Genomic DNA, 25,420 nt, shown 5'->3' on the forward strand with positions numbered 1-25,420 from the left:
TTTGATGGGGTGGATCGGCTGGCGCTACTCACAGCTCTCTAGCAGAGCGGATGACATGGAAATACTGGAAATATGAATAAAATTACAGCAATTGACTCAGAGAGAATTTCCACAATAGATAAAATTCCCATTAAGTGGGGGTTGATGGTTAATGGCATCAGTGAGGACACTGCTGTCCAGTTAAACCGCTTTTAATGATACTGATATATAAACTTAGCATAAAAAATAAGGAAATTTGCTTCCTTTATGGCGATAAAGCTTATATTATATCATTGGAACGTCTGTCTATTTCCCCTTAAATAGTGCCCTATTTGTAAGAAATAATCGACCAAGCACAAATTTCTTTACGTTTTCTGCTAACTTTAGAATCAACTGTTGTATAATCACAGCTGTAAATCCTAGTGGGTTACTGAAACCAGCTGTGACATTTGTAAGCTGCGTGAAAAGTTGCTGGTTCTCCACTTGATAATCAAGCTGTAGCCCCACGGTAGCGCTGACACGCTTAATTAGGAAAATGTAAAGAGAGAGCAGGCTATTACTGCACAACATGGTTTTGTCACATTTTTCAAAACAAATGCATTCATTGCGGCAAAAATAGTAATTTCTGACACATCTGTATTAATATTATCTTAAGTGTGCAAAGCGCTTGTCAGAAGGACAAGCGATTAAAAGGGATGTCGCAGATAAGAGACGCATTAAACACAGACTCAAAGACGATTACTTCTAAAGTCATGGTAAGAGCCCTCTATTTAAGGATGTCCTCCTGAGAAACATCACACCTCACGAGGGTGGGCTAAGAAGCAGCCACGGGGATCTGTAGCCGGATTCTTGCTGACACAAAAGTAAAAAGTCAGCTGTGGATTGATGTGGTCAGACTGAGCCATGCTCGATTTGAGATGATGTTGCCAAGAGGTGAAGCGGAGACAACAAAAGAAGCAGAGAGACATGAAGGATCCTGACAGGTGACATCTGCCCTGTGAATTTGTTTTTTCCTACTTTCCTTTTGAAAGATCAAAATGTATTTGTAGCAGTAGTAGTTACTTATTGAATTTCACTTTTATGTGCTCTTATTTTTTACAACCGCTGTCATTAAGCCAGTGATAGATTAACTTTGTTAATTTGTTGAGCAAAGGTCATTCAAATGTCTCACCAAACAAACAGCTCACAGGCTATTTTATTAGGTACATGTTGCTGGTGCTTAATTCTTCATGACTGAGATTCAACAAGGTGCTGGAAACACTCCTCAGAGATACACAGCTGCAGCAGGTTTGCTGCTCTCGTGACGTGAATCTCCTGTCTCACCACATCCCAAAGGTGCTCCATTGAATTGAGATGCAGTGACTGTGGAGGCTATTTGTGACAGGGCGTGCTATCCGTCAGAGGGCGGGTACACTGTAGTCATAAAGAGATGGACATGGTCAGCAACAATACTCAGGTTGGCATTTAAATAATAGCCAATGTGTGTCGAGAAATTATCCTCTACATTATTACACTAGCACCAGCAGCCTCAACATTGTTTATCCCAAATTCTGACCCTGCCATCGGACTGTCAGAGCAGAAATGGAGACTCATCAGGCGAGGCAACATTTTTCCAATTTCCTGTGTTACTTGTAGCCCCAGTTTCCTGTTCTTAGTCGACAGGAGTGGCAAGTGTAACAGGTCTTATGCTGTTTCTATTTTCAGAGATGCTCTTCTGCACGCTTTGGTCATAACGAGGGCTTTATTTAAGTTACTGTTGCCTTTCTATAGTGTTTTTCAACACCATCCTCTGTAAGAACTAGTGGCATCTGTTTGGGAAAATCAAAGTGGATCAGCAGTTCCTGAAATGCTTGTGTCATGTGATTGGTTGAACAGTTATACCTGTGTTAAGAGGCCAGTGAGTACATTTGTGCATGCAGCGTACAGAATGAGAATAATTAGCCATTGGTCACATTTGACTTAAATTAGCCACCTGATTGGCTAATAAGGATGCACAAGCAGACCGCTCATTTGTCCAAAAAGATCTTTAAAGCCACATTAAAAATCAATGTTCATAGTCCACTGTGGAGATTTTCCACATTTAAAGATAGAAAAAGGATCTGAACATTTCCTATGAACAAGACCCTGCGACTGTATTCTTCTACTGCTCCATTCTTCCTCTTTTACAACGTTATCTTCTTCATGTTTCAATTTCAGCTGTAACTGTCACCTGACTTTTTCTTTAAACCCAGTGAGATCTTCTCTAGAACTGCTCCATGCACCATCTTGTCCCATTTTCACGTCTCATCAAAGAAGAATGAGGATTTTATCACTGCAGACAGTTTTTCTTTTCCACTGATGGTGTATTTAATCCTTGTGCCGGTGGATCGGCAAGTGATGAATATGTCCTCAATATGCTGAATCAAGCTGATGAAGTACGGCTCCCTGATGGAAAAAAACGAAGCTCGCTGCATGTGCCATTTCACTGAATGCTTCATTAGACGCCTCTTTCTCTGCTCAGACTCTTAAAAGAAGCGCTCAAAGAATGAAAAACAACAAAAGAAGGCACATCTTTCAAATGGCCGTTAATTACTTCTGACAAAGACGAGCACAATACGGCACCTTTCAGCCTGCCGCACAATTACGACTTTGACATATACCGATCGACAGCACTTTGAGCAACCATACAAATGTACTCCAATTGTGGCACCATCTGCACACCCATTTATATTGTTTACAGACACATCTGATGGGTCGATAGAGAGACGCGTTGCTCAGAATAAAAGCTCTGACTCAGATGAGCGAGAGACAGACGGCGAGTATCATCTGTGTTCTGCTGATTCGCAGGTAATGATGGAGTGTCAGTTGGTAGAGTGGTGTGACTCTGTGTAATTGTCTCTGGGTAAAGGCTGAAGCAGGGATGAGTCACCCATGCCCCGAGTGTTAATTACCCTGGCTAGCTCGTCTGACTAAACATGGCTTGGAGGTCGGACCAGACCATTTAGTTCTGTTCCAGAGCAGGGACCTGCACCCCCAAAACACATTCCCCTCTACTTGGGTTCACTTTAGACCTCCCCAATTCAGTAACTTTGCCTCTTGGGATGCCTGTGTTGAGCTGTGCACTGTCACGACACTTCCCCATCACTTAAAAATTAATTGGCCAAACGACTGAGATGTCCTTGCACATCTGTCCGTTGCAGTTGCCGCCAGAGTCATAAAGGTCTAAATAACCCATTTGTCAAAAGCGACTATCTTGTCCTGCGGTACGTGGGGGGATTTCAAACTGAATCTGTGACATTAGGAAGGCTGTACAAGTTTCCATTATGTGCACGAGTTAGATAATCACTGGCACATTTCTCCTTGTTTCCTTTTTTCAGCTCGAAAATAATAGAAATGTCCTTGCGGGAGACCTTGCTGTGTGCTGACTCCTATTTCCACTCCAATTGTTCTGTCAATAACTTATACAGCAGAGGCCCCGGTGCTTAAAAAAAAGCTGTGATTACTTTCATCAAACTAAGTGAGAGGAGGGAAAATAAACCTGGATCTGAGGCTTGGGTGAAAGTTAAACCTGCTCTTAAACTTTGATCTTTCAGGGTTTTTAAAAGTAGTTGTTTTGATCTGCTTCACGCCTTCCTTTACAACCAGTTACTTGGATGCAGTGTGAGCTTAATTCATTTAGACACTCCGGCATCCAGCCTTTAATTTGACACCGCGGCATTTGCTTTAGTTGGAGATTGGTCTTTATTAGCAGAAAAGAGAGGAAGGGAGTGCCGAAGCTTTTAAGCTCGTCATAATCATCAGAATCGATCAGGCTCGGGGCATGAGGGACAAAGGCGGTGATAATGGTGGAGTAGGGTGGCATCACAAGAGGAATCTAACGTGGTTACTCCCACATTTCGGAAGTGCAGCTGGTGGAAGGCAGAAAACGTGTATTGATAAATGTGTGGATTTATTTTCCACAAAAAGAGCTGTCGGCCGCTGTTGGTTTTGCTGTGACGTTAATGTTCTCCCAAAACAATCAGTCCCACAATGCTGTAAGAATTACTCTCAGGGCAGCTAAGAACATAGCAATGTACTTTAAATCATGCAGTCTGGCTTCATCGCAGTGGCTGGACGTTCAGAGGCTTTTTCCTAATCATAAAAATATCATTGCCGTCTACTCACAGCACTGCCTCCAGACCTCAAGGGCCGGTGTCCTGCAAGATTTTAGATATCACCCTGGGTCAACGCACCTGAATCAAATCACTAGTTCATTACCAGGCCTCTGGAGAACTTCAAGACTTGTTGAGGAGGTAATTCAGCCATTTAAATCAGCTGTGCTGGATCAAGGACACATCTAAAACCTGCAGAACACCGGCCCTCGAGGCCTGGAGTTCCCCCACCCCTGCCTTATGCGGTTCAGGTGACGTGTTTGTCATTTCTAACAGCTACAGTGGAGGAATCACAGTGACTTGAAAAAAAATGGAGAGTCTACTAATCCATGCTTACTTCACACAATGACAAGCCAAGCGTGAACATAAGAAAAACAGATATAGTTTTAAGAAATGGTTGCAATCTGTTGTAGATCAGCTTTATTCAACTCCTTCCATCTGTTTTTGCGTGCATAGTTGACAACAAACCTATGAATGCCTTGTCTAACAGTGTGCATCGTTATCACCAACTGCATAATTTATCTCCTCTAAGATATGCAGAAGAGTTCTTGGCGAGAGTTTGTGGAGGCACGGGAACGCAGCCAGAGAGAGGCTTCATTCAAAAGATTTGTTTTCCTTTTGGGCATAGCTGAGCCTATAACACAATATAGAAGAAAGATAAAATAAGCTTTGGAGAGTGTTGTTTTTTTTTTTTTGCAGCCTGTGCATGGTGGCACAGAGAGAACAGCAGGACTGTATGCAGAAGAGGCTGTGTTCACATGCAACATGAATCACTTGTACTTTGATTAGTGGACATAAGTGGACTAATACAAGCTGGAAGAGGTAAAACAGTGTTTCCGGTTTCTTCTGTATAGTCTTTAATCTGTTTTATATGTATATAAGTTTGAGGCAATAAATAAATAAATAAATATAATAAGAGAAAGCCTGAAAGAATAGTGTCCAAAAAAGAAAAGGCGCACCTCTCCAAGGTGTTTCCATGGAAATGACGATGGTTAAAGTTTAAACATCAGAGTTGATATGGGAAAAAGAAATGAAAGAAAAAGACTAACAGATCTTAAGAAAAAGAAGAAAACAGGTGGAGGAGAAAGACCCCTCACCCACCCAATCATTCGCCTGTAAGATAAAGATGCTAAACTCTCTTTTGCTCCTGTGATAAATCTTTTCAAATGCAACTACTGGTGCTGAACTACAAATTCAGTACTCACCAGTACATTACTGCACAATGCCTGACATGTTTACACCCAATGAAACTGACATTCAAAGGTGACTGGGTCCATTTTTTTTAAACAAACATCAGTAGTTTTGGCGTTCATAATAGGATGCATTTGCTCTTTTTCAAACTGATACTTTCTTTTCTCTTTTTAACATTTTTTTTTTCAGTAAAAATAATTCATAGCTGATTACAGCATGAAGTTACTTTAAGCTGCTCCCTTATTCACAAGAGGTTACCACAACAGGTGACTCCACATGTTTGCAGATTGGCAGATTTTTATGCTGGGTGCCCTTCCCCGACGCAACCCCCGAAGGGATTTGTGCCTCCTCTCAGGATCAAACCGGGGATCTTACGCTTGTTAGGTGAATGTGGAAGCCATTGCACTACAGAGCTGCTAATACCCTAAGGCCTGGTCAAAGAAGAACCTTCATGATCTAACACTGTCTAGGAAATAGTAAGACAATTCTGATGTCCTCCAAAGCAAGTGTGGCAGAGCAATCCTTCCACAATCCTTCTCAGCATTACAGCCTGCTGTCACAAGCAGATAGCGTGCAGTGGGGGGAAAAAACACTCAAACGGACACCACTCTTCATTTTGAAATATGTTGAGAGGATTTTAGATCACAAAGCATGCCTAGTCCCTTCTTAAGAAGCCTATTCAATAATTCAAGGGGGCTGTGACGGTAAGGTTGCAAGTTCTAGCTTTGCAGGCGTAATAGATGGTTCATTTTTGGCTCGCCTGGGGTGAAACAATAAAAGATTTATGAGAAAATTTGGTTGCTTCCTATTAATGCTTTGGTTAGCAGTAAAGGTGGTCTGTTGACGTTATAGACAATCGATGAGCAGTAAGTAAAGATTTGATGCTATAAAAGACATCTACTGGAGCTTCTGTGTTTTACTATCTATTGATTTCATTATTCAGTCAATTAGCCAACATAGCTCTGTGACATATCCTTTTTTGCCTGCAATGCAGTTGTGCGAGCTTCCTCAGGACTCATGTAGTTTCATTAAAAGTCATTAGTGGATGACAATTGGACGAGTGGTGTGTAAGAGCGAGGATGACAGGGTGACAAAGGCCAGAACTGTGAACATCTCTGCAGCAGCTCCCTATCAGGAAGAGGAGGTATGCCCTCAGGGACTGAGTGCAGCAAAGAACATTACGAGTGTACACCGCCGCTTGATGCCCCACGGCACTGCGAGATGAGATTTTATCACCACGTGTCCGCCCAGCTGCCTGGATTTCATTACCTGTAGCTGCAAGTTGGAGGTAACAAGGCTTTATTGCCAGCGAGAGTCGAGTTGTTTTCATAGCTCTTCGGCAAACTTGAAATACTCCTCTAAGAAAAATGGCCTAATGTTGGATGATATTACAAATAAAACTGCTGGTGAATGTGCTGTCTGATAGCAGGATGGCCTTGTGTGAGTGTCTGAGCATCTGTGTGGGTTCTAAAGTGCATTTCCGCCTCCACTGTGTTCCACAACACCTTCTCTTTCCCTTATGGTCCTTTTTCAATTCGTCCCTCTGTTGTCACTGTGACATCCTTTGCCTCTAAAAATCCATCAGGATCCTTATGCATGAAGAGAGGCAAAAAATGTGTGGATGACAGTAGACAATGAGGAAAAATGGAAGGGCAGGTAGGGGAGGGCGCTTAATAAAACAAAGTGCTGTTGTAAAGAGCATCTCCTATACAGCTGGCATGTCAAAAAAAAAAAATCTGTACATCTTTAGAGGTCAAGGGCCTCTCTTTCAGGAGAATTTCTTATAAACATAGGAATTCAAAAGGAACAGAGATGAAAAACAGCATCATTATGAGCCGAGGTATAAAACGTGTGGAGGACTGAGCCATACTGTGTGTCCCTGGAGGGAAGGAATGTGGAGCAGTCGAGCAGATGGCATTATAGAATTATGACATGAAACGAGAAAGGGGGAAAAAAAAATCCTTTGGATCAAAACTTGGCTAAGCTGATTAAGATGTGATACATCATTTGGCTGTGAAGTGTTGCTATATGCCAAATGCACATGCATGCATCACTGATTCAACAGTTTACTGGTGATAGGCTAATACAGAATATGTACGGATGGTGTAGGCGTGAGTGCGTTTGTGAATTGGATAGATGCGCATGTGGATGAGATGGATTTGGATCGAGTTCAGAGAGTCGACTTTTATTATTATACTGTTACTAAAGAACACTATGTAATCTCAACTAAAGCCCCAGGGAGCTGGCTCCATGTCTTTTCTGTTGCAGGTCAATCAAATATCAAATTATCACTTTGAAAAAGGAACATGGAACAAGTCTGTGTTACTTCCAACTTCTAAAGAAGGAATCCAGAGTAAATATTACGAGTAAGGAGGAGATTCATTGGGGAAATCACTGACTCCCTAATGAATTTGTAAGTTTGCTCATCTGTAAGTTTAATGGCAGTTTCATTTTACTGGAGAGAGACAGAATATCAACCAACATTATATTTTTAAAAACCACACACACCACTTAAAAGTTACAAATTAGTTTGCATGCAGTTGACTGAAATAAGATTTTGATCTCCCTGTATGCCCCAGTGGCTCATATAATCAATCAATCAAGCAAGCAACCAACCAACCAATCGAGCAACCAGCCAAGCAACATACCAACCAATCAATCAATCAATCAATCAATCAAACAACCAACCAACCAAGCAACCAACCAAGCAACATACCAACCAATCAATCAATCAATCAACCAACCGACCAACCAACCAACCAGTCAAGCAAGCAACCAATCAAACAACCAATCAAGCAAGCAACTAACCAACCAACCAACCAATCAAGCAACCAACCAAGCAACATACCAACCAATCAATCAACCAACCAACCAACCAACCAACCAACCAACCAACCAACCAACCAATCAAGCAACCAACCAAGCAACCAACCAATCAAGCAACCAGCCAAGCAACATACCAACCAATCAATCAATCAATCAATCAATCAATCAATCAATCAATCAATCAATCAACCAACCAACCAACCAACCAACCAACCAACCAAGCAACCAACCAATCAAGCAACCAGCCGAGCAACATACCAACCAATCAATCAATCAATCAATCAACCAACCAACCAACCAACCAACCAAGCAACCAACCAATCAAGCAACCAGCCAAGCAACCAACCAATCAAGCAACCAGCGAAGCAACATACCAACCAATCAATCAATCAATCAATCAATCAATCAATCAACCAACCAACCAACCAACCAACCAACCAACCAACCAACCAATCAAGCAACCAGCCGAGCAACATACCAACCAATCAATCAATCAATCAATCAATCAATCAACCAACCAACCAACCAACCAACCAAGCAACCAACCAATCAAGCAACCAGCCAAGCAACATATCAATCAATCAATCAATCAATCAATCAATCAATCAATCAACCAGTCAAGCAAGCAACCAATCAAACAACCAACCAATCAAGCAACCAACCAAGCAACCAACCAATCAAGCAACCAGCCAAGCAACATACCAACCAATCAATCAATCAATCAATCAATCAATCAACCAACCAACCAACCAACCAACCAAGCAACCAACCAATCAAGCAACCAGCCAAGCAACATACCAATCAATCAATCAATCAATCAATCAATCAATCAATCAATCAATCAATCAATCAATCAACCAGTCAAGCAAGCAACCAATCAAACAACCAATCAAGCAACCAACCAACCCACCAACCAACCAACCAACCAACCGCAGGTGTTCCTATTCTCAGCTTTTGGATATACATAACACACCTGTCCACCAAATCAGTTTCTTCCATTCCAGCCTCTCCACCACTGCGAGCAAGACCATGGATTAAATTCTTGCAGGCCCCCTGTTCAAGAAGGGACATGTACAGGCCCATCATAGGTTTGCCACTGAACATCTAAATGAGTCAAAGAAGGCTTGGGAGAAGTGCTGTTGTCAGATCACACCAGAGATGAAAAATCAAGCTCTTTGGCATCAACTCGACCCACCATGTTTGGAGGAAGAGAAATGCTGAGTATGACACAAAGAACACCATCCCTACAGTCAAGCATGGAAACATTAAATCCATAAAAATCTTGGACGCCAACCTCCCTTCCTCAGCCAGAACACTGAAGATGAGTCTTCCAGCATGACAATGATCCAAAACATACCGCCAAGGTAAAATGGAAAGGGGAAGCACATTACAGAAAACCTGTGGAGGGAGTTAAAGCTTCAAGTTGATTTTGAGATTTAAAAGATTTAGAGAGTTTCTGTAGAGAGGAGTGGACCAAAATCCCTCCTCAGTTATGTGCAAACCTGGTGACCAACTTTAAAAAACTTTTTACTGCTGTGTTCGCAAATATGGATTTCTCCATCAAGTACTAAGTAATGTTTTGCTTGGGGATCAAATATTTATTTCACTCAATAACATGCGATGCAATTTATACATTTTATGTAATGTGTTTTTTCTAAATCTATAGTTGATATTCTGTCTCTCTCCATTTGTAAGTGAGAACAAACCTTTAAATTCAGCACGGGATCAAATAATTACTCGCCCCACTGTTTTCAACTTCTAAAGCTAAAACATGTCATCAAGGCACCCCTCGCGGCCTCTGGTTTCCTCCTGAGAAAGCTTTGCATTGCAAAGTCTCCTGTGTCTCACACATCAAGAGCAGACCTGTGTGTCCACTGAGGGACAAGGCCAACCTGGGCATGCCTCATCCTTTTCCTATTAACCCAATTCCCACCAGGACTTAAGGAATGGGACTGAGGACTCAAAGAGTGGCATGTCAGGGGGCAGTGACAACATGAAATATAGAGAGATGGTAAGATAACCTTTATCTACCTCAATCAAATTACATGCGGACATTATTACACAGTTGCAGTGCCCCAAATCTGAAGATGAACTGAGGATATATTGATCAAGAAGATGAGAGCGATTCAAAGAGAGCTTGAATTCAGCACCACCTCTGTCTCACATACACACCAGACCTGAGCCCCTCCACTCCCAGGTGCTTTAATCGCTGAGCATCCTTAGAATAGCGCAGCATTCATCCGACATTTTCATACCCTTTTCATCTCCGCTTTTACAGTGAACACTCTGTGACGTGGAGGCAAGCCTTAGACTCCGGTGACTGAGAAACTACGGCAGCAAGTGCACGAAGAAACCAAAAGCTGCTAAATGACAGAAAACCCTCTCTTCACAGATCTTTGAAACTGGCAGTCAGGGAGACAGTCGCAGATGCTTTCTGTGTGGCGCAGGCTGTTAGCTTTCTCTGCATTTGTTTGCATCATACCACCCCCCTCTCCGTCTCTCATTTTCATTTCTCACATGCCACAGCCCTGTATTGCTTTTCTGTCTCAATTAGAGACTAGAGACCAGAGATATTCTCCTCTACTGCTCCCACATTGACATACACAGAGTCCCTCGTTTAAAATGCAGGTGCTGTTAGAGGTGTTTGCATTCAAAGTTGCATCCCTGCATTTAAATTGCCATGAGCAAGTGATCTCTGAGGTAAATCTCGCAAAGGAATGAACTGCAGGTATTACACAGTTCACTCCCAGTAGGGAAAATTACCTTTGCCCCACTGGTCCTGTGGCTGTTGCTCATTTCTGACATGTCTGATCTCATACACAGCAGAATATGAGCAAGCCTGAGAAAGCAGCTAGTCCAATTCGAGGCTGTTGTTGTCCTTCATTTGAGGCAGTTTTTGTTTTAAAAGTAGAACCCTGTATCTGTGCAGTGCACTTTGTTTTTAGAGAGGACAATCTGTTCAGAGCAGCAGCAGACTCCTTTTTTCCCCCCCACTGCACTCGAGCCCTTAGCAACCCATGGAGTATCTAACAACAGACATTTACAAGAGGGGAGATGATCTTTTTCTGTCCTCCTTGAGTCTCATCAACAGAAAGGTGACCTGATGAGTCACTGTTTTGTGGGCAGGCTTACGCTCGCCTGACTATAGGCTGTCTTAGCCTAGCCGTCTTTGCATTTGCAGTTTGCTCACAGCCCCAAAGCTTTGATTTGTAAGCATCTCATCTGATGTTGGAGAACAAAAAAGGAGCTTATTAATTCCTATTTAAAAAAAAAAAGAAAACACAAAAATGTAAAAGAATGATTTGACAACAAGATTATCCCTCTTGTGCAAAGAAGTGGATCTGTAATTGTAATTTAGTCAGGCTGGCATGCTGCCCAGCACTCGAGCTTAACTTGACAAACTTTTAATTGCTCTGCTCCTCTTGACACCAGTGTTGCCATAGAAACGTACGCCAGTTTCCATAAGGGATCCTCGACCGGCCCAAACAAGCAGCTAACATCCTCATCAACACTTTCTGTTCCAGCACATGGGTCTGACTGGTTTAAAGTGAAGCTAGGCATCACAGTTACACACTTCTGGATCTCATCAGTTTCCCTGAAGAGCATCCGGCTGTATGGGCAACCCAGTACTGGCTAATTGGACTTTCCATACAGCCCTATACCTCGGTACTTCCCCTTGACAGGAGCTCAAGAAACTTTTAATGTTTGTTACATTTTCAGATTGCAAATGAATCCACCCAGCTGGAGCAAATAATTCCCCTGAAGGGGCAGGTTGTGTTTACATGGAGAAAATGTAAATATTTTTTTAAAAATCACTAAAAACTAATTGATTAGTGACAGGTTCACAGATCGTTTCACTGATCCACGGACGTGAACACAGGACGTTCAGCAGGCTTTCATGAAATGATGTTACCAAGAGTGCAGATTTGAGTGAATAGGATTCATTTTCTCCGTGTTTAGCAATTAACTTTAGTGCATTTATGATCCATTATCGCTAATGATTACAGGAATTACGTATGAAAGGCGCTGGCAAAAGTGAAAATGGCTTCACTAGGGTGTAAAAAGCTATTTTTTTTTTCAGCTGCAGGACCTGATGGGAAAACAGTTGTTTATTGCAGAAAAGAAATGGCTTTTTCTGCAGGGCATTCCCATGGAGATGGCAATTTAGAGAAGAAATGGATCGCTGAATATGTCTGTTTCGGGCCGCCGACGCCTCAGTGAATTGCAATACCAGACGTAGCAGGTGATTTGGTGTCTTTCCTGTCCACATGACTGCGCACGGCTATGTGTCAGTGTGTGAGGGAGTTCACTCAAATGTGATTCATTAACACATCTCTAAAACCATCCAAGTTTCCAGCCATCACAATTGGCTGGCAGGGCTTTTCCATGGGAAAGAGAAGGGGCGTCTTCTCTCTCCAGCAGGCTTTATTCTCACCTCGTTCCCCAGGGCACCGCACACCAGCTGGAACTCGCTTAATTATGCACCCAGTTTGGCGCAGAGGTCAAAGTGGCACTCTGAGGAGTATTGTATGACAGTCTAAGTTATTTAGCAACATGTCCTCCACCAAGTTGTGGATGTGAACATTGATTTAATGAAGAATGTTGCAATTGTTTTGCAGTATATATGTGCTTATATACATGTTTAAATTGTGTTCTTTATTCATATGAGAGCAACTCAACTCTACTCAACCAGCCAATATTAGGTACATCTTGCTAGTACTGAGCTGGTCCCATAGATGCCCTCATTGTTTTAGAATAGATTCAACAAGGTGCTGGAAACCTCTTCAGAGATTTTGGTCCATATTACGGTGATAATATCAGAGAGTTATTGCAGATTTGTTGGCTGCACATCCGTGATGCTAACTTCCTGTTCCACCACATCCCAAAAGTGCTCCACTGGATTTAGATCTGGTAGCTATGGAGGCTACTTGAGTACAGGGAACTTATTGTCATGTTCAAGAAACCAGTTTGAGATAGTTTGAGGTTTCTGACATGGTAAAGTATCTCACTGGAAGCAGCCATCTCAAGATGGGTACACTCTCATTAGGAAAGAGCCCAAAGTGTGCCAAAAAATATCCCCTGTACCATTACACCGTCCCCAGCCCGAATCAATGATAAAAGGCAGGATGAGTCACCATACCAGCTGAATGTCAGAGCAGAAATTGAGATTCATTAGACCAGGCAACGCTTTTCCAATCTACATTGTCACATTTTGGTTAGCCCATGGAAATTGTGGCTCACACCAGGAGTACCTGGTGTGGTCTTCTAATGCTGTAGCTCATTTGCTTCAAGATTCAGTGTGCTGTGCATTCAGAAGATGCTCTTCTGCATACCTTGGTCATAGTAAGTGAATATTTGATTTACTGTTTCCATCCTTCAGCTGGAAGCAGTCTGGTCATTCTCCTCTAACTTCTGGTAACAAGTAATAGTTACTGCTATTAGTGGTGTGGTGTGAAAAAGAGAAATTATTTGGTGAGGACCAAATAATTTCTCTTTTTCACATCACTATCTGCAAACCCTTGAGATGGTTGCACAGCAAAATCGTCAGTTTCTGAAAATCTCAGAACAGCCAACATCACACCATATCTATTTAAATAAACTGCTGCCCTCATTCTGATGCTCAGCTTAATCTTCAGCACAGGCTTAAATGGTTGGTTATCGTTAGCATTTATTAGCAGTTTAACTAATAAAGCTAACAACTACTAGTCGTAACTGGCAACTAACAGAGCTTATTGTTATTATTTGATACTGCAGCTAATTCAGCTCCAGTATATAGGAAATAAAAGTTAAATATTAGAAAATAATTTTGTATTAAAACACTTATCTTACTTTAAATCTTATAAGTCCAAAATACTAAAAGTTAGTGGTAACAGAGATTATATATGTAAAATGAAATGGAAGGATACAGGCCACATTAATATGCCAGTGGTGTCCTGCTAGCCTGCAAGTGTCTGGAAATGTAGGTACTGCAAAATACAGAGCTTATAACAACACAGTTGGAATGAAAGCAGCGTGAAGGCCACTGTTCTATGATTCAGAAAAGGGGTCAGTGCAGCCATCTGCTGAGAAGGAACAGAGTTCAAGTTTAAAGCAGTGCGCAGGCACACAGCAGCAGAGCGCAATCCAGAACAATGTGTCGAAAGAAAGTGTGAACGTAGTAACCGAACGGACACGACAAATGACTTGGAAGTAAAAAACAACCAGTATGCTGTGGGGCAATGGCAAATTAGCAGCTTTGAAGGAAACTCTGTTAGGATAAAAGAAAAACATAATGATGACACGATGGTGATTAAAATATCTTTTTTCATAATCTAAAATAATCCTCATAAATGCACAAGATCTTCTTCTGTAGTGAGAATGTAATGCCATCTCCAAACACAAATGAATGCTTGGATACTCAAAAGAAGACAAAAGCAGGGCTGCTTTAGGGAAAAACTTGAAAACCTGAAAACTTTTCAAAGCTTCATCACTGTTTCATTGTCACACACCCTAACACTGATGTCAGAATCATCTGACATTTTTCTTCTTTGCCCACCACCTAGACATCGGTCATTTTCCTCACTGCCCCCAAATCTCTTCCAACAATGACATAGTATGTGCCCGAGTCTCCTGATGACTGCTGAATCATTAATGGCACTATTACTGCCGGATCCATCTTTTAAGAGCGGCGGTCTTATTTCTCAAGGCTGGGCCAGTTTTAAATAGCTTCATCTCTGGCCATTTTTGGGCCCAGATTTTCAATTAGTAGGAGAAATGAATGTTTCCACCATTAAAAGCCCAGCAACATATTGCATTCACATGATGGTTATTTATGCCGCTGATGCTCCCATTCGCTTTTATGTCACTTCATTAAGCATATTCTTTAAATAATGTGGAGTAAATGGGATTTTTTAAATTTATTTTTAGCTGATGTTCTTGTTGTGTTTTCTTTGTCATATTTCATCTCAAACTCCTTCGCACTTTCTCCCTTTATCTTTACCCTGCTACCGCTGCCATACAAATTACTGGTCCTGCCTTAAGATAAGGTGGACAGGTGACAACATGCACAAACACACACGTTCGTACACTGGCACAAAGGTGCACGCACACACGTGCTGCGAATGCAAACATACAATATGGTGGCAGGATACACAAGATAGTGTTCTCTTGATAATCATTTATAGAGCTCGGTGGCAAGGGACAAAGTGCTGTTATCGCTCGCGAGCAGCAATGTTCGGTGCTAAACAACCCTCCACACCACGCTGCAACGCCATTAGCCTGTGCATCAAGGAGATACAATGTGCACTTTCTGTAGCTGTGCCAAGAGCTTCTTGTCTGCTACTGGGAGGTAATGAGTTCTGTCTATGGAGAAATACTCAAACCAATGCCTGTAATCACAGGAAAAGAAAAGGAATTAACGTGTTGTTGTGCCTCAGTGGATTTGAGGAGTCCTTCAGAGTTGATTTCAAAGTTTTTCTTTCCTGCTCCTTTGAGCAGAAACTTTCTCTTCAGCATTGTGATGTTTCCCATTTCTAATCCCTGCGCCCTGATTGTGCTGTTTGGGCCCACGTGTAGGTAAAAGCAGGTTTAAACGTAGAGCAGATGCAGCTCCTCTAATCTCTCCCTCCTCCTTTGTGAGAGATTTATGAGCAGAGATGAAGCAGTCAGTCTCCATTGTGGATGTTCAATAATTTATGCCGAGACACTCTCTTATACTTATGGTGAGAGATTGGTAATTGTCTTGCCACACAGTTGTCATGCTTTCGCTCATCTCTGTGCTCTGCATTATGTATGATATTAATTCATATACATCTGCATCTTATATTGTAGATTTATGGCGTATGTTTATGAACCATCCATTTAAAGCTTTGCCAGGGAGGATGATTACCTTGTTTAAAGTGGTTGAGTAGGCAGGCAGCACCGTGGGGAAACTCTGCTTGTTTTCTTTCTCTTTACACTCCTGAGCACGTTTCTGAAGTTTTGGTGGTAATCTTAGTAAAGATATTCTGCTAAATTAAGAAAATGTCAAGAAATGGATTTGATCTCACAAACAGGTGAAATACAAAGTACACAGCCACCTTAATTCAGCTGATGATGGACAGCTGAGAAGATTAAATCTACTATCTGGTTATCCCATTAAAGATTTAATCACTTTGCAAATATAAATTTTACAAAAGTCTTGTGGCACCCCACATTTCTTTGTATTTTGCTAGAAAAACTGCAAAAGGGTCAATAATGTATTGGTACATTTGCAAACAGAAAAGGAAATACAGTATATAAGATAAACACCGAGTTTGTATCATTCTAATGAGCTTCGGAGTCAATATTTGGTGTGACCACCTTTATTTTTCTCACATCCTGAACTCTCTTAAAAAGCTTTCTTGTAATTTCTTGAAATTGTCTTCGGGAACAGATCTCCAGGTTTCTTGAAGGACATTCAAAACTCTTCTTTGGATGTTTGCTGCCTTTTGTTCTGTTCTCTTGTCAAGATGATCCCACACTGCATCAGTGCTGTTTGCATCTGGACTGTTTCACCTCTCTCCCTGACCTCCTCCGTACATAATAATGACAATTTGAACCAAACTTTTCAAATTTCAGTCTAATTCTTGTGTAATTTGGCGTAAAAGCCTTTTCTCCCCATTTCCCTTTCTTAAGAAAGCCTTCTTGACAGGCACTCTTCCACTGAGACCGTTTCCGATAACGCTTCAGTGAACAGTAGATGGATTAACTTATGGGTCAGATGTATCTCTCAGGTCCTTTTTAGGTATTTGCTGTATTTCTTTTTCTTATTTTTAAAGGGCATGACTTGCAGATACTGTTCATCTGCTATAGATTATTTTTTAGGGCTACCACATTTTCCTTTGTCCTCCACGTCTCATTTCTTCAGTTTTTCTAAGGCCACTCTGCATGCCATATTGAGATATGCCAAGTTATTGGCTAACAGCTCTTTGGAAATCACTTTAGTGGTGCAAAAATGCTCATTAGGCCTGTCAAATTGTGTTATCTTTGGCATTTTGTTGGCATGTTTGACATACAATTCAAACCTCCAACTCTTTGCAAAGTTGTCTGTCATGTGTAGACACAACACTAGTTTTTCCCTTCAGTTAGGTGCATTTTTATGATTAAATTATTTATAGCATGTTGACATTTGCTAGCACAAGAGACAAAATATAGCCTAATCTTATAAACTGCACTCAAAAAAGAAACTTTGCCATGCAAACTCAAAAGGTAAGAGACCACCAAACTTACTGTTGATTATCTTTAGCAGTTAATCTAATGATTGCTCCAATAGTTGACTTAAAACCACAAATATAAAAACAATAGTTGTTATGCAGAAACTCCAGAGACCAAATTCAGCGAGATTCCTCTTCCAGTAGCCATAAACATTAAAAGCAATCCCACAGTTGTTGTTGTTGTTGTCATTATTTCATAAATAAACAAACTGGTGATTTCTGACAATCAGATGGCATGGCTAAAAATGTAGTGTTATATGGAGCTCATCCCCTCAGACTACTCTATGTTAAATGATGGATGAACAGTGGCGAGAAGAGACAAAGGGGGATCATAAGTATGCCATGACTGAGAGCACAGCATGATGCTTTGTGCCTGTCACCATGACTTGAAGTCAGTTGCAACCGGGTGGAATAAGGAGGGGGGCTCACTGTAGCTTGCTGTGGATGAGGGGAAAAACATAATGTTTTGTTAAAATGTTATCATGCCTACGAGTTGGACCCTCAGAATTCACCTCATCAGCTTTTTTCTTACAGTAGCTGTGTGCATGATTATGTCTGTGAGCATTTGAGTGTGTTTACTTACTAGACAGAAGCTAAGAGTGCCATAAAGAATTTAATAGCCATCTAAACAACCTACATTTGGCTGGTTGCTCATGAACCAGTTAAGTGTGCAAAATCAGCTTCTTTTGGATTCTAGTGAGACTCCACCAGGCACCACAGCACTTACTGCTCAATACATGACCTGACTGTTCCTATAAATTATGGACAGACAAAAAGAACAGTTTAGTGTACATTTCAGTTTCTTTAAGTGTGTGTTAGAGGGACTGGATTATTTGCTTGATTCTGTATATGTTCTCCCTGTGGAGCAGCAGCATGATGTGCTGTGTCGAGCTGTCGAGCGTTCCTAATTATAGGCGGCTGTTATGTGATGTGTTTGGGGGTATAGCTGCGTCGGAGGTGTGATGTTTATCTCTACCTCCAGGAATAGCTGTGACATCCTTTTTCAACCGGTCAAAACCTCTGAATAATGCTGCTGTTGCTGCTGTAAGTTTTATCACCGTGGGCTTATATTGCCATTCAAATATCGTGCCTGCATATGTTTCAATAAATACTTGAATTCTACCAAACCTCTGGTCCAGGCTTCCCCTGTTTTGCAAGTCTGAGCTTTATAGAGTGGAACATGTCACAGGGTGCCAATTTATCTCAATGTAAGAACTACACATCTACACATGTGATGATTCATGATCGTGGACTTGGATTAGACTGACCTCGGGTCATTTTCCAGCATCAGTCCCTCCAACAGGTATTAGATGGTATTTGTGTTTGGCTGGTTGTCAAATAATAATAATGATAATAACAATAATAATGTGTTTACTACTACTACTTGTTATGTTGCCCTCAAGTTGCAAAGTGAAGCTTTAACTTATTCATGCTGCCACTTTTAAACTGGTTTTGATTACTGTCCCTTTTATTACTATAATTATAGTAGTGCAAAAAACTCTGGAGGCACGCCTCCTTTCTTTACTCTTTGTTTCCAAGAAGCCAGACTTTCTCAGAATTTCACTAATTTGGCTGAGGTATGACAACGCCTGGACTGAATATCAGTGGCAAATTTAAATGCTTGGTTCAAATGGTTGTCGCTATGTGCAGAGTACGACATGGAGTATCTGTAAAACAGACAGGAAGCTCTGTCATGGTTTGGGACTGCATTCAGCCCGTGATGTTGTAGATCTTGTCAAAATTGATAGAATTATGAATGCAGAAAAATACCATCAGACTTGCATGCTACTCCACCATGCAGTACCATCTGGTGTCCAATTGGCAATGGCTTCATTTTGCAATATGACAATGAGCCCAAACACACTGCCAATGCAGTAAAAGCATACATTGATACAAAAACACACAGTGGAACACTATCAGTCACAGACTGTCCTCCCAAGACCTACATTATTGAAGCAGTGTGAGATCATGTTGGTAGAACAAAAGAAGGGAATAGAACAAAAGGCAGCCAACATATTTTCTTTCAAACTGTTACTCTATTTTTTGTGTTAATGCTGGCTGTTGTAGAAAATCTATTTCATTGAAAACCTCCATCTGGCCTCCCCACAGATTGAAGACATTGTTACACGAATCCAAGATGAGAAAGCAGGAGGTGTAGCCATACGGACTGTCAAAAGCTTCCTCTCCAAGATCCCAAGTGTGGTATCAGGTTAGTATTTGTGTGCAAAGGTATGTGTGTGTGTGTGTATCCACATAGACACCCAACTAATGGAGCAAGTGGAGAAATATTATGGTTTTGCTACACTGCATTTTTTTTGGTGATTGATTATAGGGAAAAGCTAAACCCTTGACGCTTACAGGTTAGTGCTGGCTCTGCTATACTGTGTGTGTGTGTGTGCATGCGCCTGTTTAGACTTCTTTGTGGGGACCAAAAATTGGAATCTCACTATACTTGTGGGGACCAACAGTCACTTATGAGGACAAAGGTGCCTGTCCTCGTGAGTTTTTGAGACTCAAGATGTGGTTTTAGTGTCAGGGTTATTTTTAGGTTATGGTTAGATTTAGGCTAAGGGTCAGGGTTAGGCATTCATTTTTGATGGTTAGAGTTAGGGTAAGTGGCTAGGGAAAGCATTATGTCAATTAGATGTCCTCACTAAGATATTAAAACGAGAATGTGTGTGTATGTGTGTGACCCCCATTGCTAATCTGTACAAACTTGTCCCAAGTGATTTATTCTATGATCAAACATAACTATCCATCCCGACTCAGACGACAATGTCCACCACCACAAGGCACAATGGGGTTGGTGTGTGAGTCACGCGCCACTTTGTCAGATACCAGATGGGACACCATATTGGGGAGTTGGGAGATATTTGGATCGACCTTTTAGTCAGTACTCTATCACCACCATTAGTGTGACACAACATGAGGGAAGAATACCGTACCATCCTTTCTGTAGAAAGAGGCTCCTAGAATCAATCCTAAGGTACGATAAAGCTGTTATTGGTGGCACATGGTGGACCAGCATCTTATTAAGACACTTTATGTTGGCTTTTCCTCTAAATTGCCCCCCCATCTATACAAAATCATAAATCAGCAACTGAAAAAAACAAACAAGTAAACGCTCGTTAGTTCAGTCTAACTGAAAGCTGTGTCTGCACACTTTAGCTGCTGTTAACTGATTTCAGATTGTTCAGCTTAAACACAATCAGTGACTAAAAACAGAACATAGGAAAAGGTGGGCTTAGGGATTAGGGTTGGGGCATTTCAAGCAAAAGTACTCCTCCCTATCCACTTGGAAAAATTCGACTAATCTTCCAAGATTGCCCCCAGATGACTTTGCACAGACTTGCAGACTTGTATATTTGCCAGCTTTACCTGGTGGAGATTATGCTGGACCTCATTTAGCGGACTTTGGCTTTGCTTTTTTAGAAGAGCGTTAGACGCTACCATAGATTTAAGATATAAGAACAGTTGCATAAAATATTTGATATTTTTGTAATTGCAGTATTCACAAATGTCAAACATCCCTTGCAGGAACACAAAGCAGACTCTCACCTTCTCCTCTTGCGTTTTGCACATGAAGGCAGGCGTCAGAGTGAGTTTCTGTGGTCAGGGCAGAAGCAACGTGTACCTGCCACTCTGAAATTTCACCTTTTTGGTTAAGTAAGATAATACAGGTTAAATGGATCTGTTTTTTCAGCGGTTGTGTATCTGTGTGTGAGGGATAACAGAAATCAGGCAGTCAGTGAAGAAAGTACAACCTTTTGGGCTCATTTAAATTGCAGCTACTACTGTTAGAGGCAGATGATGTCTTTGCCAATAAGACCTTGGCCATTGAGGAAACTGCCCGTGGTGCCATGCTGCCCTTGTAACTATCACAGAAAAGCTCCTCTCTTCTTTCTCTTTGTCTCCACAAACTGTACTCATTTATGTTTGTACTCCTGTGTGCCCGTGTATGAAGTGAGTCACCCCTCACGGACGAGGGGGTTGCTCCCCGTCCCGAGGCTGTTTCTGAGTCACTCCTTCACATGGCTCCCCCAGGACCGACAGCCTCGCGGTTTCTCTCTCCAGCCTCTGCTATGTGCTAAGACGGGCCCAAAAAACGAGCCGTCCAGGAGCGAAAAGAGAACGAACCGCTAACCTGATTACTTTACGTTATATTTACACACCTATTCAGCTTTGACAGCTTTGACCCACAGCTTCAAAGAGATGTGAATCACAAAGCTTATTTGTGTTTTCCACATTGCGGCTTTTGTTGAAACTGTTGCAGAGCTGGAATTGTGACGCCTCTTCTAACCCGTGTCCTTCTGTGAATAACAGGGGCGGACATTGTTCAGTGGCTGATGAAAAACCTCTCCATAGAAGATCCAGGTAAATGTCAGTACATGTAAGCACAGCAGAGCTTCCAATCGAAGACGACGGCAGTTTCACGTGTCTGCTTTCTTTCATGTCACCAGCTGAAGCCATCCATCTGGGCAGTTTGATCGCTGCCCATGGATACGTCTTCCCCATCTCTGACCACGTTCTGACACTTAAAGATGACGGAACCCTTTATCGCTTTCAGGTACGAAAAAAAAAATCCACCTTGGGACTGTCCTTGATATGTGTTAGAAGGCCTTTAAATATAGAATAATGAGCTGATGGCAGTTTATCAGAGGGATGTGTTTATTGCGTGATACTAATGAGAGCAATCCCTCCTAAGCCTATTACTCATCCCACCAAGGTCGATACTGTGTACCCCTGCTGGATGCTTCATCAGAGCAGGAGGTGGCCTGTAGAACTGGGCCGATGGGTCAGTAATGCAGCTTGTCAGTCTGGTGGTTTTATTTTTTGTTTTTTTTCCTTTTCTCCTTCTTCTTATGCAGCATGAACACTGACAGATGTGTCTGATGGCTACAGACTCTGCTATGACTCATTACTGTGACTGGGCCATTAGCATCTTAATCCAGCAAGCAGGCTACGCCAGGCAAGCTCCCCTATGGGAAGCGCTGAGCTGGCTACACGCTGGCTCTGCACTTTTCGCTGTTGCCAACTGTCCCTCGGCTCCTCCTCAGTCTACCGCTGGATGCATTTATCTTCACCTATTGCTCAAGATTAAAAGCCATTATTGCGGCTGTGCAGCGAGGGCAGCGAATGCCACGCTTCCTTATTCAGCGGAGGCTAAAAATATTCCCTCTGATGTTGTCGTGATGCAACAGGCTCGCATCATCGGAACCTCTGAAAAGAGTCCACAGTGGATTTGAAATGCGCTGGCCAGCCTACATTGCAAGAAATAGTGTCATGGGGAATTTTGAATTGCTAGTCTACAAAAAAAAGACATTTTAAATATGTACTACACCAGGAGAAGACCCAGATTTGATTATGTGCCTTCTGCTGTTTGTCACAAATTCACAGTTTTGTGCACAGAGTGGTGACTTTCTTTTGATTTGTCATAATTTCTTCCTCTCCGAATCCAAATGACACCGCTGAATGAGAGCACGTTAACTTTTCTGTTCATTACATCCAAACTAGCACATTCATCAGTGCCGGGCCTTTGCTCCCGAGCTAATTGCTTTTATGACAAATAGTGCGAATGAAAAATGTCCATGATAAGTTCTAATTTTGCCCTGTTATTAAGAGCGTATGATAGATGTGAATGATCCATTAATAATGGACTTGAGAATGAACTTTGAATGCATAATATCACTTGCAGTAGACTTTAAGATAGATAGAGAGACTGCAGCTACCATTGCCATTGCAGATCGTTGCCTGGAGCGCATGGAGGTCAAAGGTCACAATCAAACAAAGAGTACTCATCCATAAAAGGGGCAGGGGTGGTGGAAGTATTTGCTGTTTTTTTACTTGATGATAAAAAAAACTGATTATTTGTGTAAATAAGCAAAATATTTTTCTTTTCTTTTTTTATTCTTCCTGCTTTCATCAGTCTCCATACTTCTGGCCTTCAAACTGTTGGGAGCCCGAGAACACAGACTATGGTGAGTCACACGCTGTCTGACAAATTTTCCCTGTTTCTCCACCAGTGAGATCTCCCTAATGCCTTCAGCTGTCTCCTTTTCTCCAGAACTGACATCTGTAGCTCTGTGGCTGACACTCACTGAGTATTGATCCATGGGTCATTCCCTGTAATGTATCTGGCCCCCGAGGAACCCCACCCCCGCCACCACCACCACCCCCTTCCCTCCTAACACCACCAGGGAGAATCCTGTGGGATACAATTAGCTTAACAAAATAAAGGGACAGTCACTGATTTGATAGCATCTCTGGCTATCTGCATGGCATTTACTCAAGGTTTGGTATTTCAAAAGAGAACACATGGCCTGCCTGCCTGCTCTGGCAGGATGTGCATTAGTTCACACAGCTGTGGCCTTGGTTTAAAAAAAAAAAAAAAAAGCAAACAAAAAACCCCCACCGTGCATTTCAAGTATTCTTTTTGTTGTTGTTGTGGTTTTATTGTAGTTATGACAGTGCTTATATGTTTCACTCTTTCTCTTTGTCACCTTGCAGCCATTTACCTGTGCAAGCGCACAATGCAGAATAAAGCCAGGCTTGAGCTCGCTGACTACGAGGCTGTAAGTAAACTGTCATTTTGGTTTAGCGATCGCCAGAAAGCTCCCAATTCAATTCCATCATTGTGCATGAACCATAGTATGATGATGCTCTCGATTTCCTGTTTTCCTTCACTTTGTTGAAAAACCAAAAAAGTGCTGAAGCAGTCTCTTCTGGGCTTTTAAAATACCAAAATGTATTTACAAGACGATAAGAAAAGGAAAACAAACAACAAAAATGAAGAAGAACAACATTAAATTCTGAAAGGTAGATTTCTTTTCCAGGAACACCACTTTGAGGAATACAATGCAGTCATTTACCGGCCCCGAAATGTAAATAAAAATATCTTTAGGTATACCTGCATCAGCAGATCGATACAGTCTCAGGAGGGGTATTGCTGCAGTGCTGATCTCGTTATTACACAATAGCAATCCGCTACACTTTAATATTCTAAATGACTCTGCAACTATTGTCCAGTGGACTTCCTTTCACTCCTATTCAGGTCACTTTATGCCTTCAGGCCTCATTGCTTTCACTGATAACATGCCTGCTTCTGTAGTTTTTTTCCCCTCTGATTTCGTAACAAGCTCACATACTGTATGAATGTTTGAATAGCTTTTTGGAACCCAATGTTCACTTACAGGCACCAAATAAAATGCAATTTCTACAGGTAAATACTGTTTGTGATCATTGTTATAGTAATAAATAAACCTGAGAGATAAACAATCCACAAAAAGCACATTATCACCTCTCTTATTACCACAGGATATCTTGATTAATTAGGTCTGTTGGGCCTACGTGATCATCAATGTTTTAGAACCAAGCAAAGTGAAATTTATTTCATAAAATGTAAAAAATTATTGATGCAAGTTAATTCCCATTTACGTCAGGTCTTGAGAAAGCATCTACTGTGCCTAATTATAAAGCGCAAGAGTGGAGAAAACCTCATCTCATTTTCCCACAGTTATCCCTGTGGAGAATGCATTTAATCATTGCAGTTTACTGGAGATGAAATCAATGATGTATACTGAAACAATATACCTGTGTGAAACTCACACTACATGTGGTATCGGCATCTTGTCATAAAAGTGAAGGCATCAGAGTGAAAAATCCAAGGGCCTTGAAATCAAAGTCAAGCCCTTGAAGATAAACTCCTTAAGTCTTCCTCTTACACCGTGCCTGATTGGCTCCTCCAGGAGAACCTCGCCAGGCTGCAGAGGGCTTTCGCCAGGAAGTGGGAATTTATCTTCATGCAGGCTGAGGCTCAAGTCAAGTGAGTATATCAGTCAATTTTCTAACTTAAGCACTAATGTGACAGGATAGATGTTGATACAATCAGGTTTAGAGAATGCTGAGCTTTGGCTGCCTGCACAGTGTTTGTGGTCTTTGTAAGGCTGACACCTGGTGGCTGAAATGTGCAAGTGCAGCGATAGTCCTGCAGTTAATGACATACAATAGCTGTCCTTTCTTGTCTTTTAAAATAGAAAATCAAAGTCTTGGCATCATTTAGTTGCTGCTGCTCTGTGGCTGTAA

General features: G+C 41.6%; 1 protein-coding gene across 6 annotated transcripts in view; it reads left to right on the forward strand.

Moving 5' to 3' along the window:
* The window catches only part of LOC134644332 (regulator of G-protein signaling 6-like), a 43,193-nt gene that overhangs the window by 9,068 nt on the left and 8,705 nt on the right, over positions 1-25,420 (forward strand). For all 6 annotated transcript variants that reach the window (XR_010096481.1, XR_010096483.1, XR_010096482.2 and 3 more), the window contains exons 3-8: positions 19,448-19,547; positions 21,662-21,712; positions 21,799-21,905; positions 23,265-23,316; positions 23,846-23,910; positions 25,084-25,160. Coding sequence is in view for 3 of the 6 variants with exons in the window: in XM_063497298.1 (XP_063353368.1) it covers positions 19,448-19,547; positions 21,662-21,712; positions 21,799-21,905; positions 23,265-23,316; positions 23,846-23,910; positions 25,084-25,160 (452 nt within the window). In the remaining 3 variants the exon portion in view is untranslated. The remainder of the gene's footprint in view (positions 1-19,447; positions 19,548-21,661; positions 21,713-21,798; positions 21,906-23,264; positions 23,317-23,845; positions 23,911-25,083; positions 25,161-25,420) is intronic.

The sequence above is a fragment of the Pelmatolapia mariae genome, linkage group LG16_19 (genome assembly GCF_036321145.2).
Source record: "Pelmatolapia mariae isolate MD_Pm_ZW linkage group LG16_19, Pm_UMD_F_2, whole genome shotgun sequence".
Lineage (NCBI taxonomy): Eukaryota > Metazoa > Chordata > Actinopteri > Cichliformes > Cichlidae > Pelmatolapia > Pelmatolapia mariae.